This window comes from Xiphophorus hellerii, chromosome 10, assembly GCF_003331165.1.
Source record: "Xiphophorus hellerii strain 12219 chromosome 10, Xiphophorus_hellerii-4.1, whole genome shotgun sequence".
Lineage (NCBI taxonomy): Eukaryota > Metazoa > Chordata > Actinopteri > Cyprinodontiformes > Poeciliidae > Xiphophorus > Xiphophorus hellerii.
This window is the reverse complement of record NC_045681.1, coordinates 24,861,630-24,876,179: the sequence shown is the minus strand read 5'-3', so window position 1 is coordinate 24,876,179 and position 14,550 is coordinate 24,861,630. Positions and strand designations below refer to the sequence as shown.

At 39.1% G+C, this 14,550-nt stretch overlaps 1 protein-coding gene across 2 annotated transcripts in view; it reads right to left on the bottom strand.

Annotated features, from left to right (window-relative positions):
* reep3b (receptor accessory protein 3b) overlaps window positions 1-14,550 on the bottom strand; it is a 31,338-nt gene that overhangs the window by 14,323 nt on the left and 2,465 nt on the right. For both annotated transcript variants that reach the window (XM_032573770.1, XM_032573771.1), the window contains exon 2: window positions 6,034-6,106. In XM_032573770.1, the coding sequence (XP_032429661.1) occupies window positions 6,034-6,106 (73 nt within the window). The remainder of the gene's footprint in view (window positions 1-6,033; window positions 6,107-14,550) is intronic.

Sequence of the window (14,550 nt, the reverse complement as noted above, 5' to 3'; positions counted from 1 at the left end):
ATAATTCTGCATCAGTTCTTGTACATTCTTCTCCGTCTTCTCAAATCCCCAGTTGATGCGGCAGATGGCCGCTTGTACCAGAGAGGTCTCTTCCTGTTAAAGGGAAGTTTTTCCTCTCCACTATCGCTACATTCATACTCAGTATTGCTGCAGTATTGCTGCAAAGTCAACGATACGATTATTTATGTGCTGGTCCAGGAGGAGTGAATGCTGCAAATCAATGACTCAATGCAATCTGCTGGGTTTCCCAAGACACAAAGCTTTTTACACTAATTTTAATAATAAACTGAGCTCAATGCTCCATTTGATAACTAGAGTCAATTGGAATGTATGTGTGGTTGAATTGCAGCTGCCTTCACAGTAGTCCCATTTTCCACAATCCAACTACTCATTAACTCTCATATATGCTCGTCTATACTCAAATCTACCAAGTCTATCTCTTCTGCATTAAATTAGCTGTTAGTACTCAAGGTAGAAATTAATCATAATGTCACCTCTGCTAGTTATTAGACTGTTGAAGAGTTTTATAGCATCTGCTATAAAACTTTTTGTTGGCTGACTGAACAAAAACAACACAGAAATCTATACACTGATAGACTAATACCATTACACTGAATTCAACATGCAGACAGAGCTGCTGGAGGCAGCATGACAGCTGCACCAGTCAACAGGTGACCTCATGATGAACTGGATGTCTGCTGCGTACACACACACACACACAGTTGTGTTTTCGTGTCTTGTGGGGACTTTACATGGACCTCAATTCATTTTCTACAGCCTAACCCTTACCCTTACAATCACATACCTAACCCAAAACAGTGGTCCCCACAACCCCATATTGTAGACAGAAAAACCTTCATAACCTTGAAGGTTATGAAGTAACTTGAAATATGAAACCTTCATATTTCAAGGTTCTGTTTTGAAATATGAACACTCGACAAGCTCCTTACGTTTCACCTTGATAATAGAGGTCATTCAGCTGAGCTGCATGGACCAGAAGTGTCAGCTTCTCAATCAAAAAATAACTGATGTGATACGAAGAACACAGAAGACTTCCTGGGAAGTTCTCATAAGACTAGAGGATACGTTAGGAAATAATCCACCGTCAAATTTCTGATCAAACATAGTAGTGGTTTTACAACATGAGACCAGGTGACACATCAAGAACAACCTACAAGAAATAGAACCATTTCATTTTCCTAGCAGCCCTGGTACAGAGAGCAAACATCTTTATTCTTGTGGAGTGTGCAGAGACCTTAAAGAATCAGTAAATGCAAAAATCTAAAATATGAAGAAGAAAGGAGAGACACTTGTGGTACCTAGGGTTTTAGATCTGCTGTGGGTGAGCTGGGGATGTGTTTCTAATTCAGTCGACGGGGATTTCACTCTCACTGACACAAGTTGCATCACCAATCTCTCCACAGAATCCAGCTTCAGCTTTTAAACCAATATCTACATGTATGTTCCTATCAAAGTCTGGGTTCAAACAGAGCCTGTCCTGCGGCATTTTTCAGAGCGTCCCGTTTCTTCTAAAGCAACATCAGTATAAGGTAGAACGACCCGTTTCAGAAAGAGTGCTGCAGTTTTCACATAAATTCCTTTTAAGGCATCCAGCATTCACATCTGACTAGTTTTAAAACAGAGAGGACACAATGCAGACCAAATGTCTTCAAAACCTCTGAAATAGTCCCTTTGCTTTCGTGCTGTTAGAAGATGGAAACCAGGTAACAACTTCAGTTTCATCAGTCAGATCACTACAGATGAGTAGGGCTTTAACATAACAGAGCTAGCTGAATTTCCATTACAAATGTGTGCAAATCTTTGTCACTATTCTGCTGATGTCACAAAACATATCTTCACAATCGCAATGCTTCCACTAAATGAGAAATTAAATTAAAATCACACGTGAATAAGTTTGTTTATGCGATAAGTCTTTAACAACTATGGCAGCGACTGATGTAAAGAGTCACATGAGATACATTCATAATTCAGTCATGGTGCTGGCGCTCAGCATCTATCAGCCAATCAGAGGAGACATTAGCGTTTTATTTAGGTGTTGGAGCGACAAGCCCCGCCTACTTGGGAGCAGCTATGTTTGTGACATTTTGGGGAAATTGTAGTCGGCCATTTTGCAGAAGAGCTATGGATTCAACACGTTAGAATGACACAACTTGCTCTGAACTGTGTGATACTGTGAGATGCTGGTGGAGCCAGCTGCACACTGTCAGAAAAAAAAAAAAAAAAAAACCATCAGCCTTCTACTACTTCCTGTAGTCTTCTTCGCCAGGAGTGACAGCCAGCTGTTGATCATGTGACTTGTGTGATGCAAAGAGAAATGTTATGATACGGCTGAAAAACCACTTCATCTTAGCACAAAAGATTTTTATAGAAAAACTTGAGTTTTTTTCAAAATTGGCATTTCCATTAAGTGAATTTATGGTGTTTCTGATGGACTCAAAAAAAATCTGATATTTCATTTTGTCTTATAGAAATTCAATGCTGGCCCAAACATAATGGGCCAGCGTTGAATTAGCCGACTATTTCAGATTAGCTGATTATTTCACTATAATTACATTCTGGTACTTTATCTTTTTAAATGTGCACTCTGTTGGATATAGGTAATGCAATCAAAAGTTGTAAACAGGGAGCACCAGTGAGCCAAGATGGAGTAAAAACAGATATTTCAGAGCTCCAGCAGGTTTGTTAACATTTTTGCCTTAAAAGCAATAACTTCTTATTAAAGGTGACCAAAACCATATTGATAATTTTGAACTTTAAAGAAATACATTTCAGTTGACGTTTCTCAATAAATGGCAAAAAAAAAGAAAGTAAATTCAAGTATGACAGCAGCGTATCAAAGCTAACGGCTAACACCATATCCACCAAGCAACACACTCCAGAAGACAAAGATCCACAACGCAGGATGTGAAAGTCAACTGCTCATACCGGGCCACTGCACCCAAGAAACCCGGAGATGGAGAAAGACTCTGTGTGCTCATTGCCATGCTGCATTATGATGGAGACGCTGCTAACATTCTGAGGACAGCAGAGACAAAGCCCCGCTGACCTACAATGGATTATACCTCCAGTGTGGCAGCCTTCTCAGATGCACAGAGAGCTTTACAAGCACTTCGGATTATTCTGCTACAATATAATTTATAGATGATATTGTGTGTCAGGGGCCAAAGTGAACATACAAAATGAGTTATGAGACTGAACCTCAAAAGCAACTCTTGACAAGTAGATCTCAACACTGAAATATTGTGTTTTAAATTGCTGAACTACTAACCGAGTATGATCATCAATTTCACTTTTCTAAACTGGTCTGTCTTCAGGAATTGTGCCCAACATTGTTACTAACTTTATCATTTTACAAAGTCACAATTAGATCTGCCTCATGTACACAATTTATATTAATATTATTGGTAGATTTCACATTGTTGTTGAAGTACATACATAAGCATGTACTGTACGTACATAAGTTATGCATACCTGCAGGAGCTTGAACTGCTACACTCTTAATCTTTTTCCTTTTCATTGTTTTTGTACACACAATTTTTTGGGTTGTGTTTGTTGCTGCTTATTATAGTATAAGCCAGCGAATGAAACCATTACCTTGCACTCTTACACTTTTAATAATTGTTGTTTTCTGCATTGTGATTCTTTGTTTCCTGAGGACTTTATTGTATCTAAAAAAAGAGCATTTGAATCCTAGTTTTGAAAAATTGTACAGCAAAGTATTAGTAGTTTCTTAGTGGTTTTCCATCCATTTCACTTAACTGTAGTAAGTCATAATGTGAAGGGTCTGGATAGTCCAATCAAAAGAAACTAATTATTACTGCGACTCCAATAATCCAAGTGTCAAGTAGCACTTTTACAGGGAACACACCTAACAGATGTGGAACATACAAAATTAAACAAGTCCTGGGCTGATAAAGTTTAACACAACCTCGTGTTGTTCTGGTAGGAAAAGAGGTGTTTCCATATTAATCCACAGGCAAAGTAACTCGACTGAAACCTTAGTGCATAGAACAGGGAAGGTGGATTTATAATGGTAAATGGGAGTACAGCTCCAGTCTCCTGATTATGGGGCTAGGGGAAGATTTTATTTGCGTAATGCCTAATCCAGATAGACAACCAGACTGTTAGAGCCCTAAATCTAAAATGGGTAAAATGCTTCAAATCTATCTGTAGAAGATGGATTAGTGAATGTATGGCAATCCAAATTCCCAAAATGAGAGCAATCTGACATTTTATTCAAACCAACATGCATCTTACTCACAGATTACTTTTTACTGCTAAAGCCGAGCTACACAGAATTGAAGATATCACAATATTGCCAATCACAATCTCTGATCATGCACCAGTTACTCTCCAGTAGAATATATTTTCATTGCTGCCCATTCTTCATAGAGATGAGCTGCTAGCAGCGCTGCCAGAGCTTAATGCATGTGTTCCTGGCACTGCTCAAATTAAACTCATAATTATGGTCCTCCACACTGAACAGCTCTATGATGGCAGATGGCATGTCCGCTGGTCCATTGCTATACTGTATGGGAAATGTTGTTTGGAGTTTGCAGTGACGTAAATCATGAGCCAATCAACGAATGCATTCAGCTGTCTATCAAACTGCTTCTTTATTTCTTAAATCAAATCACAGTACATGGCTCGCCGCGCCTTGTACTGCAGAGAAAAGCGGCGAACAATCTGCTACTTTATTATATAGTTCCCCTTTGGGGTCAATAAATTCAAAGGGATTCCCCTTTGAATTTGAATTAATGCAGATGAATTTGGCCATGGAAGACTAGGACAGAACCAGTTAGTGGAGAAGCGGTTTTATAGACGTTGCATGTCCTCCCATTTTGCCCAACTACCAAGCCAAGAGGCTTATTGAGAACAAATCATGTAAAGTGGAACTACCACCTTATTTGTATTTTATTCATGAGATAACAAATTCAACCCATTGACAAAGAGTTTAAATAAAATTCCTCCTGCTCGTATTGTCCCCAACCTTAGGTATGCTAAATAAATATACCGTGTTCCAAATTATTATGCAAATTGGATTTAAGTGGCATAAAGATTTAATTTTTTGTTGTACTATTAAATTTATAGATGGTATTGTGTGTCAGGGCTCTTTGAATCACTATAATTAATTTCAGAGAGCTCAGTTGATTAGTTTGCCTGGTGAGCTCAATTAAAGGAAATCTACTTAAGAAGGATGTTCCACATTATTAAGCAGGCTACAGGTTTCAAGCAACATGGGAAACAGAAAGGATCTCTCTGCTGGAAAATCATCAGAGTGTAGTGCCGTATGACAAGGTATGAAAACATTAGATATTTAAGGAAAACTGAAGCATTATCGTACTGTGAAGAGATTTGTGGCTGAGTCAGAACAAAGATGGGTTTGTACAGATAAAGTGTGGTCACCATCCTCCTCTGACCTCAACCCTATTGAGAAAACTTTGGAGTTTCCTCAAGCAGAAGATCTGAGGATGGGATGCAGTTCATATCAAAACAGCAGCTCTGGGAAGGTATTCTGACATCCTGCCAAGAAATTCAAGCAGAAACTTTCCACAAACTCACAAGTTCAATGGATGCAAGAATTGTGCTGTCATATCAAAGAAGGGCTCCTATGTTAACATGTAACTTGGTCTGTTAAGATGTTTGTGATTGAAATAGCTTTTGATTTTAGTACATGTGACCGCTTAATGCTGCACATTCAAAGAATGACCGTTTGCAGTTCTTTATAATCCATAAAATGTTTAGAAAATCTGCTGTGCATAATCATTTGGAACAGTGCATTTTGAGTTTTATATTTTTGAAAAAAAATACTGTTCTCATGGGGAGCTTTGTTCAGTAAAATTTGATTTATACTGTAATAGTTCATGACTTGAAAATTATATTGACCATCATTTGCATTGACCATTTAAGAAAATCTGAGAAAATATCACTTGCATAATAATTTGGAACATGGTGTACATGTCATCAACTCAGTCAGAAATGTTGCTATGCAGGTAAAGCTTGAGAACTTACATATTCCTTAACATTTTTGGTCTTGACAGCTTTATAGGAGTAATATGCAGGATACAATGTCCCAAACAGGAGTCTGGAAAAAAAGGAGACAAAAGAAAAAACTTCATGAGGTCAGTCAATAATGGCAAACAAAAATGAAATATTAATCAAATATTCTTTCAATCTGAAAATAAAAAACCCATCAGAACAGCTCTTCCTTTAAAGTCTTGAGATGTTAAACAGACTGATTATCATATCCCAATGTGTTTGTAAGGGTGAAGTGTGGTGCAGTGCTAGAGCAGGCGCTCAACAAGCAGACGTAATTAGTAGAAACGCCAGACCAAGCCATTGTGCAAGTATCTAAAAGGAGACAGGTCCTCCAGTAATAAAGAAACACTGAGTTACTGCAGAGTCAGAATCTGACAGAGATGTGTTTTATATCAACTCCACATGAACACAGCTGAGAGAAAACTATCACCATCCACACACACACACACCCCCACAAACCTTCTCTCAGGGTGTACATTGTGTCTTCTTTGTTCCAAAGCAAGAAAAACTACTCTTTGCATTCATTCTCTCTGTTCATTCTGTGCCATTTCCACAGCAGAGCTTTCTCTGCAGATCAAACTAGAGAGTGCAATGCACCTGGTTCTGTTCAGCAGGAAAAACCTCTGACTCCTGCTGGAAAATAATGCACCTTAAGACTACACGAGGCATCATGAATCTGTTTTTAATCATTTCTAAGATTTAATAAAGGATGGTCAAATTTTAATTTTCTACTCATGTAAGTACTTAAACTGAGCACAAACCAGAACCAAGCCAGAATGGTCTCCTTATATTAGATTTTTCTTCTTGACTGGAATGAAAGACGCCAGATGACACGGATAACAGCAGGATAACTTTTGGAAGTTTTTGGCAAGGGTGTAAAAGAGCAGCAGATATCTGTAGAGGAAGCACAGGGTCTGCTCACCAGGCACTTCACTAGAATTGAGTTATAAATTGGTTTGCAATGTCCCCAAATTTACTAAAGTCCCAAACAATTAGTGGTGCAAAGATTGCCGTTTTCTTGCAAAACTCCAAAAACAGATCTTTAAAAGGTCTGACCTGCCAAATCTGATTTTGGCCGACAGCAATCTCAGAAAATGAAGGAAATCAGGGCCGATTTATCGGTGCACCCCTAAATATAATGACTCAACTCATCTCATGAGTGGCTGATAAGACAACACAGAGCTTCTCACCCGCCCGTCACCTCAGGAAGCTGAGGTCAAACTTCAGCTCACCATGGGACCAGGCAAGAGGGCAGCTGTGGTGGAATCCATCAAAGAATTACAAACCCAACTCTGCCTCGGCATAAGGCAGCAACAGACTAGAGGAGAGAATGAGCAGTCGCTGGAAGACTATTCATCGCTGTACTTGCCCCCTTGGCTAATGAGCCAATCAGTGGCTGACTAGGAAAATGATGTGTCCCTGGGCAACTTGAACCCAAGTTGCTGCCAATCTGATCAGAATTTTGGTTCAACCACATCAACCACATGCCAATGTTTTGCTAGGCAAGCTAATGGTTCTGTTCTGAACAGCCACCAACATCTTCCCTCCAACTTCAGGCTTCGGAACAGATTTCCTCAGATCACTTCCAGGAGCCAAGAACAGAGAATATGTTTGGTATAAATCAAATATAGCAGTCCAGTAAAGCATGGAGGTGGGGGTGTCATTGTTTGGAGATGCTTTGCTGCAGCAGGACCTGGCCAGCTCATCGTCAGAGTCCAATATGTAGAGTGTATCAGAGGGTTAGGGTTAAAATGTGAGACCATCCATAAAAAAGTGACCTAAAATGTCCCAGTAAAAATACGAAAGTAATGAAATTAAATCAAAGTCCAGCTCCTAATCTCATTGTGATGCCATGGGATGACTTAAAACAAGCTGAATGTAGAATTAACTAATCAAACATCTCATATCTGAAAGTGAGGAGAGGGACGAACTGACTTCAGACTGATGTCAGAGACTGGTAGGCCTTCAAGAAACAGACTAGCAATTATGGGGTTCGAACTAGAAAGCTCAGCTAGAAAGCTCAGTTTTGTTTAAAGAGCAATTATGCCAATTTTTACTCAGAGATAAATTTTAAAAAATTAAGAACAGATTTTGATATTGGAACATTTTTAATAAAGACAGCAATGTTTAATGAGTTGTCCTCATTTTTTCCACAAGTCTGTAAATAACATAAAAACTTCTCTCATTGTGCTGGTGAAATAGTGCGATAGCTTTTTCTGGCCAAAATTCCCTCATTCAGATTCAGCCTTCCAACCAATAAACAGGTCAACCTTAGCAGAGCATTTACATACACATACTTCGTTTTATAACACCAAATCTCACAATATGGGCAAAAATCTGGAGTTGGACGGCTTCCATAAGAACAGCAGCTTCCCAAATACACAGACACACTATATTTAGTCATGTATACTCCCTCAAACCCAAGTCTCCACAGCAGCATGCGAGCACAACCACAGCAGTTTATTTTCCCGTTGTTGCTATAGAAACTGAAAGACTGCCAAAGCTCCCTGGCTCTTGTCTTCACTGTGTGCTACACTCTTATTTCAAGGCACTGTGAGTTTTTGTCCAAAGGTAGTGAGGCATTCTGACTCAGTCCAGAAATGTAAAGAAACATCTCAGAAATATGCTAAACAATTCTAGAAGTACTTTCAAAGCTCTCTCCTTTGAGAACAAATTGATGTTTAAATTAGGGTTGAAATAATTTGTTGGATTACTCATGATGAATCAATTATTAAGATAATTGTCAACTCATTTAAAATTTGATTAATCAATAAGTGGACTATACAGATTCAAAAACTGGTGTGCTTATGAATATTAATGAGCTAATGTGACTTGATTAGCGATCAGTGTCACTCAGATGGAGCGTAGGATGTAGGGTAGTGATCGCTGTGGTAAACAGCCTCCACTTGTAGTCATGATGTTGAGCCCACACAAACCACTGTGGTGTGGCCATCCAGAGGGAGAAGCAGCACTGGTTACACAGGCCTCCAGCCTGGCGGTGGCGCTGTGCTAGCGTGTTGCTCCTTCCTGACTTCATCCAAGAACGTCTGGATAGAGTTTAGTCATGGAATTGTCATGGGAATGTGCTGTGAATTTACAGTGTGATGAAGGCACAGGAGAGAATCTCAGAGACCCACAACAGTCTTTTCCTCCAGTGTATTCTGCCTGGCAGGCCGCCAGGTTTTAGTTGCCCCCCAGCCAGTCTAAACGTTGCTTGTTTTAATTATTTTTAAAAAAAGGGAAAAACAATAGTTTAAAGACTACCTGCATCTTTGCTGCACTGAGCATTTCACCGGCAGAGCAGAATCATTCCTGAAAGACTGGTTATTAGTAGATGTGCATCTATTGCTGTTTTCTGGACTGTGGTTGATTTCTTATAAGATCAGGGGACAATATCAGCATCACATATGAATATTGGCCAATCACTAATCTCCCAAAATTAATTAAATCGGTTTGCCAATGAATTTTGCACCTCTAGTTTATAGTTGATGCATTGAACAGGGCACAAAGCCGGCAGCGCGCACCAATCACAGCATCTTTCACTCAAACTGGATGATTTGGAAGAGAAGCTGTTCCTGTATCGGCATTTATACTAACTCACTGTGACGATCATGTTTCTTCAGAGCATACTGCACCAAGGTAGACTTCAAGTTTAAAAGTGACAGCGCTTCCTCTGGTTGCGCAAGCTCAATGTAAACCGCAAATATAACCTATTTGCTCACCTGCTTTCACAGGTGAGCATTGAGAGTGCCATGGAGTGAGAATGATATATCTTTGTGAACAAAGAACTATTTATGGCGTGTGTGTTTACTTCTCACATGCTGCCCAGCGTGTGGTTCTGTGTTTGCAGTGAAATTTGATTAAAGTTTATGTATGTGTTCCCCACTCAGCCGGTGTGTTAGTGGGACGGTGGTTCAGCCTGTGGAGGAACTGTCGCGCTCACCTCGTAATCATCCAACTTGCTGGTTTTTGCTTTTTTGTTATTTTTTGCAGCGCGACCATGCATCAAACTGTGCCATATCAAATGTCTTCTCTACCTCTATTCTACTCCACTCAGGCAGAGCAGCTACGCGCAGCCGAGTGGAAATCAGAAAGAACACGTCCCATAAAACCCGGGAAACTAAAACCAATCGTCTCTGTGGCGCTTACTGAAAATTCAGTCATGAAATGAAACAACTTGATTTCTACTAGTGCCTCATAAATTAAATGTCCCGTTTGACTCTCTCATCCAGCAGAGAGATGCCAGTGCAGTGGATTTAGCTCCTCATGCAGGGCCGGTCCAATGTTCTATGAGCAGAATATGGGTTCCTCTTCCTGCTGAGAACATCAGCACCACTATCAGTGTTTCATACAGACTGAATGGGATCTGGGAGAGGGGGTCTAGTTTAATTAGCTGAGCTCAAAAAACAAGCAGTGATAACTGTAATTTGTCAAGATGTATTTGTGAACAAATAAAACTCAAACTCAAAGGTTAAAGTCACAGAATCAGATTGTAGCTATGGTAACAAAACAATGTGACTATTAAGATTGTTCTTTGCACTTTTGCAAAGTAAACTTGCCAGCTCCTTTATCTTAAATTTAAATGTTAAACAATTTAAAACCTTTTAAATCATCTAAAATCAAATTTAATATCAATGTAATTCTCAATAAACAAACATATTTTTTTGGTTTGGTGTTTTTACATTTGTACATTTGTTTTTACGTTTGCTGGTTTACTGGAAGACATTGTTGGCAAAGTCTTCCGGTCACAATTAATTACTCTGTAATATTTTACATTTCATGCCAACTTAACTTTTTTTAATACAAAAACATGGTGGACCGCTCCGGTGCCCCGACCACCAGGCTTAGAACGTTTTCTGGAGGAAGCCTTAACACTAAACTCTGAAAAGCCTGATTTGGTGAGCAAACCTGCAGCATGTCTGTAGGTCGAACGGTTACTGACATAAAACTCAGCCGCTAAAAAAAATCTGGTGATTTTTTAACCCTCAGAGAGGACTCTAAGAAATGGAGACTATCCCTAAAGCAAACTCTCCACATGCAAAAATCCTGAAGACCAATACATGACGTTATAATATATTATAAAGTCATTATAATACACTACTTTATGTCTTTAAAATGTATTCCTCTTCAAAGTCTGTCTACATCTGCTCCTGCAGACTTGGTAACTGTAAGAAGAGAATCAGACATTCCTGCAGGATAATTACAAAGCTACGCCCATGTTTGGTGAAGCACTCTGAACACGACAGCAGCCAACTGTCACTATGTTACAGCAGCACAGAAAGACTGCAGCACATTTCTTTAAACCCTTAAAAAAAAAAACAACAAATAAAAAAATGCTTGAAAACTTTCTTAAACTCTACAAACCAGAATGTCAGATGTATGAAAAAATTGTTCTCCTTAACTTTAAACTTGGGGCCCCTACCTCATACTAACTCGATCTTTCTGTACCTCGCCCACATCTCCACCCTTCATGCAGCTGAAAAAATAGCCCCAGTGTGTTCTGATGGGCCTCGACTTGGGGCTCCGGGTCAGCTTCACTAGTTTCCTGACATCGAACACCACCAACAGTCAGTTTTAGGGAGGGAAGCATGGAGCAGAAGGAAACAGAAAAAAAAACACACAAGAAAACAGAACGAAACACTCAGAGGGAGACGAGATGGGGGAGGGTTCCAGTCTCTGCCATGTTGAGCTCACAGCATCTGGTTTGAACTTGACAAATAAGAATTTCATTATTTGACTCTCCCCTAAAAGCACTGAGTGGATTGTTTTTGAAGTGCTGCTGAAGCAAATGGGAGTAGTTAGAGAAAATTCCTTTATGGGAGAATAACCAACATAAAGTCATGTGTGGTGAATTAGATGTGTTCTGGTGAGGCTCGTTTATCAGTCTAAGAGCACCTTTTGAAAATAAAAAAACACAAGCAAGTTGTAAACAACCTTCTTAAATCTATATCGTATTTTGTATGAGTTTCAGTCTCCGAAATTAGTGACAAACATTAATGAACTTTTTCACAATATCAGGGTTTCCCCCAGTGTATGATAGGCCTGGCGGGTCGCCATGCTATACGTCAGCGATGGGAAATCCTGGTCCTCGAGTGCTGGTGTCCTGCAACTCTTAGATGTCTCCCTGGTCCAACACACTTGAATCCAATAGCTGAATCAGTGCAGTCAAGTTCTCAAGAGTCCTGCTAATGACCTCATTATTTGACTCAGACGTGTTGAAGTAAACATACATCTAAAAGTTGCAGGAGGCCTGGAGTTGCCCACCCCTGCTATACGTGCACAAGTGCACATTTGGAGGTTGAGAGTGCAGTGAGAATGATATATCTTTATGAACAAAGCATTATGTGCGGCATGTGTGTTTATGTCTCAAAATGGTGATAAAGTTTGAGTACCTGGTTAGCCGGTGCATTAGTGGACTGGTGGTTCAGCCTGTGGAGGAGCCTTGGCGCTCACCTCGTGACCAGCAGAGCATGCTGGTTTGTTTTATTTTATTTTATCATATCAAATGCTTCGTCTACTTAAAGTCAGGTAAAATTGCTGCGCAGCTGCGCAAAGATCAGAACAACTTGTCCCATAGACTGTTTGGGCAACCAAAACAGTTTCTGTGGTGCTTATTAAAAATTCAATAGTCACAATAGTCAATCAATGGAAGAGTTACTAAAGCCACATAAATTAAATCTCCAGTTTGTCCCATTACATCCAGCAGCAGAGATGCCAGTGCAGTGAGTCTAGCTCATCATGCAGAGCCAGTCCAATGTTGAATGAGGCCTTGAGCAGAATTTGATTTAGGGGCCCCTCTTGCTGCAAACATTAGCACCACTAACAGCATTTTACCATGGAATTAGTGGAATCTGGGTGAGGGGGCCTAGTTTAATTGACCAAGCAGTCAAATGTAATTGTAGTTTACTGAGATGTATTACTGAACAACTAAAACTCAAAGATAATACTAACAGCATCAGATTGTTGTTATGGTAACAAAACAATCTAACTATTAAGATTGATCTTTGTACGGAGCCCTCCAAGGAACATGGTTTGTATACAGTCACAAATGTCATATATACATATATGTCATGTATACACATTTAAACAGCCTCAGTGTTCATTCTTAACTCTGGTGCACAAAATTGATTGAAACTATGCATAAACATGCATATGTCTGTTTGTGTAGGTTGAGATGGAACTGCACGAAAGCGGCCTCTTAAACCATTCAGACTATCAACACAAGAGGGACACAATTAAAACTGTCAGATGACTTATTACTCTGTGATAATAGCTCAGATATAGTTTGGATGTATTTTTTTTCTTTCCTACTTTCGGAAAGTTTCTGTTTTTAATCATAGGTTTATGGTCCATTTCTATCCTAAAGAAAAAGATATAGAACTTCAGATATTTCACAACAACATACTAAGATAGATGGAAAAACCTCATGAAAACCTTATATTATAGCAGAAAGTACGATGAAGAAAGGCTTACAGTATTCAATTATGCCACATGAACTGATTAGTACATTATTGCGAGGGAACGCAAAAGAAAAAAATGTCCCTGTCCGCTAGAGGGCTCCTTATCTTTGAACTTCTACAAAGTAAACTTCCCAGCTCATTAAAATCTTAAATTTAAATGTTAAACAATTTAAAATCTTTTAATTTATCTAACCTGAAACCATTAAATCAAATTTAACAACATTGATATTCTCTTAGTTCATTTATGCCTTGGGCTGGTTCTAAATGTGATCAGCATTACATTATGTTTTTAGATCCACTGACTGATGGCTTCATTTGGATTTAACATGAGTGCAAATAATTGATATTTATTTTAACTGTATTTTTAAAACTATTATTGTGGGTGTAAGTATCATCGGCAATGTCTTCTGGTAACATATTTTACGTTTCCTGTCAATGTAACATCTTTTAAAACCAAATCCTGGTGTTCCGCCAAGGTGCCCCGACCACCGGGCTTTCTGGGGGAAAACCTGGAATATGATCATTTCATTTAATAAAATTCTTAATAAGTTAAGATATGGAATATGGAATAACATTTACTCCCTCTCTCAATGTATTTTTTAATTTTTATTGCTAGATTTTTATTGGTAAAGACAAATTTATATAATGCATACACATTGCAATCATGTTTTTAAATTTGGTGCTAATCAGCTTCTGATGCTGCTAAGCATTTCTCAAGTTACACCTGTATTCATTTCTCTTTTTTTTGTCCTGGTTTTTAACCGTAGATTCAACAAACATGAATTACTTTCGTCCTCTGGCATCATGGAACAAAGCCTGGACATTAGCCAAGCAGATAAGAGCTCCAGAACATAAGTTCAACAACATCTATGAAACATGTTGTGTCTCGAAGTTTTATTGGGCCAACATAGGTCAACCGCCTGGAACACCCATCACACCTGAGCTGCAGATGGATCGGAACGACTGATTCCCTCACAAGAACTAAATACAACTGAAGGAGGTGATTTGGAGCGCTGGCCTCAGAGTAGAA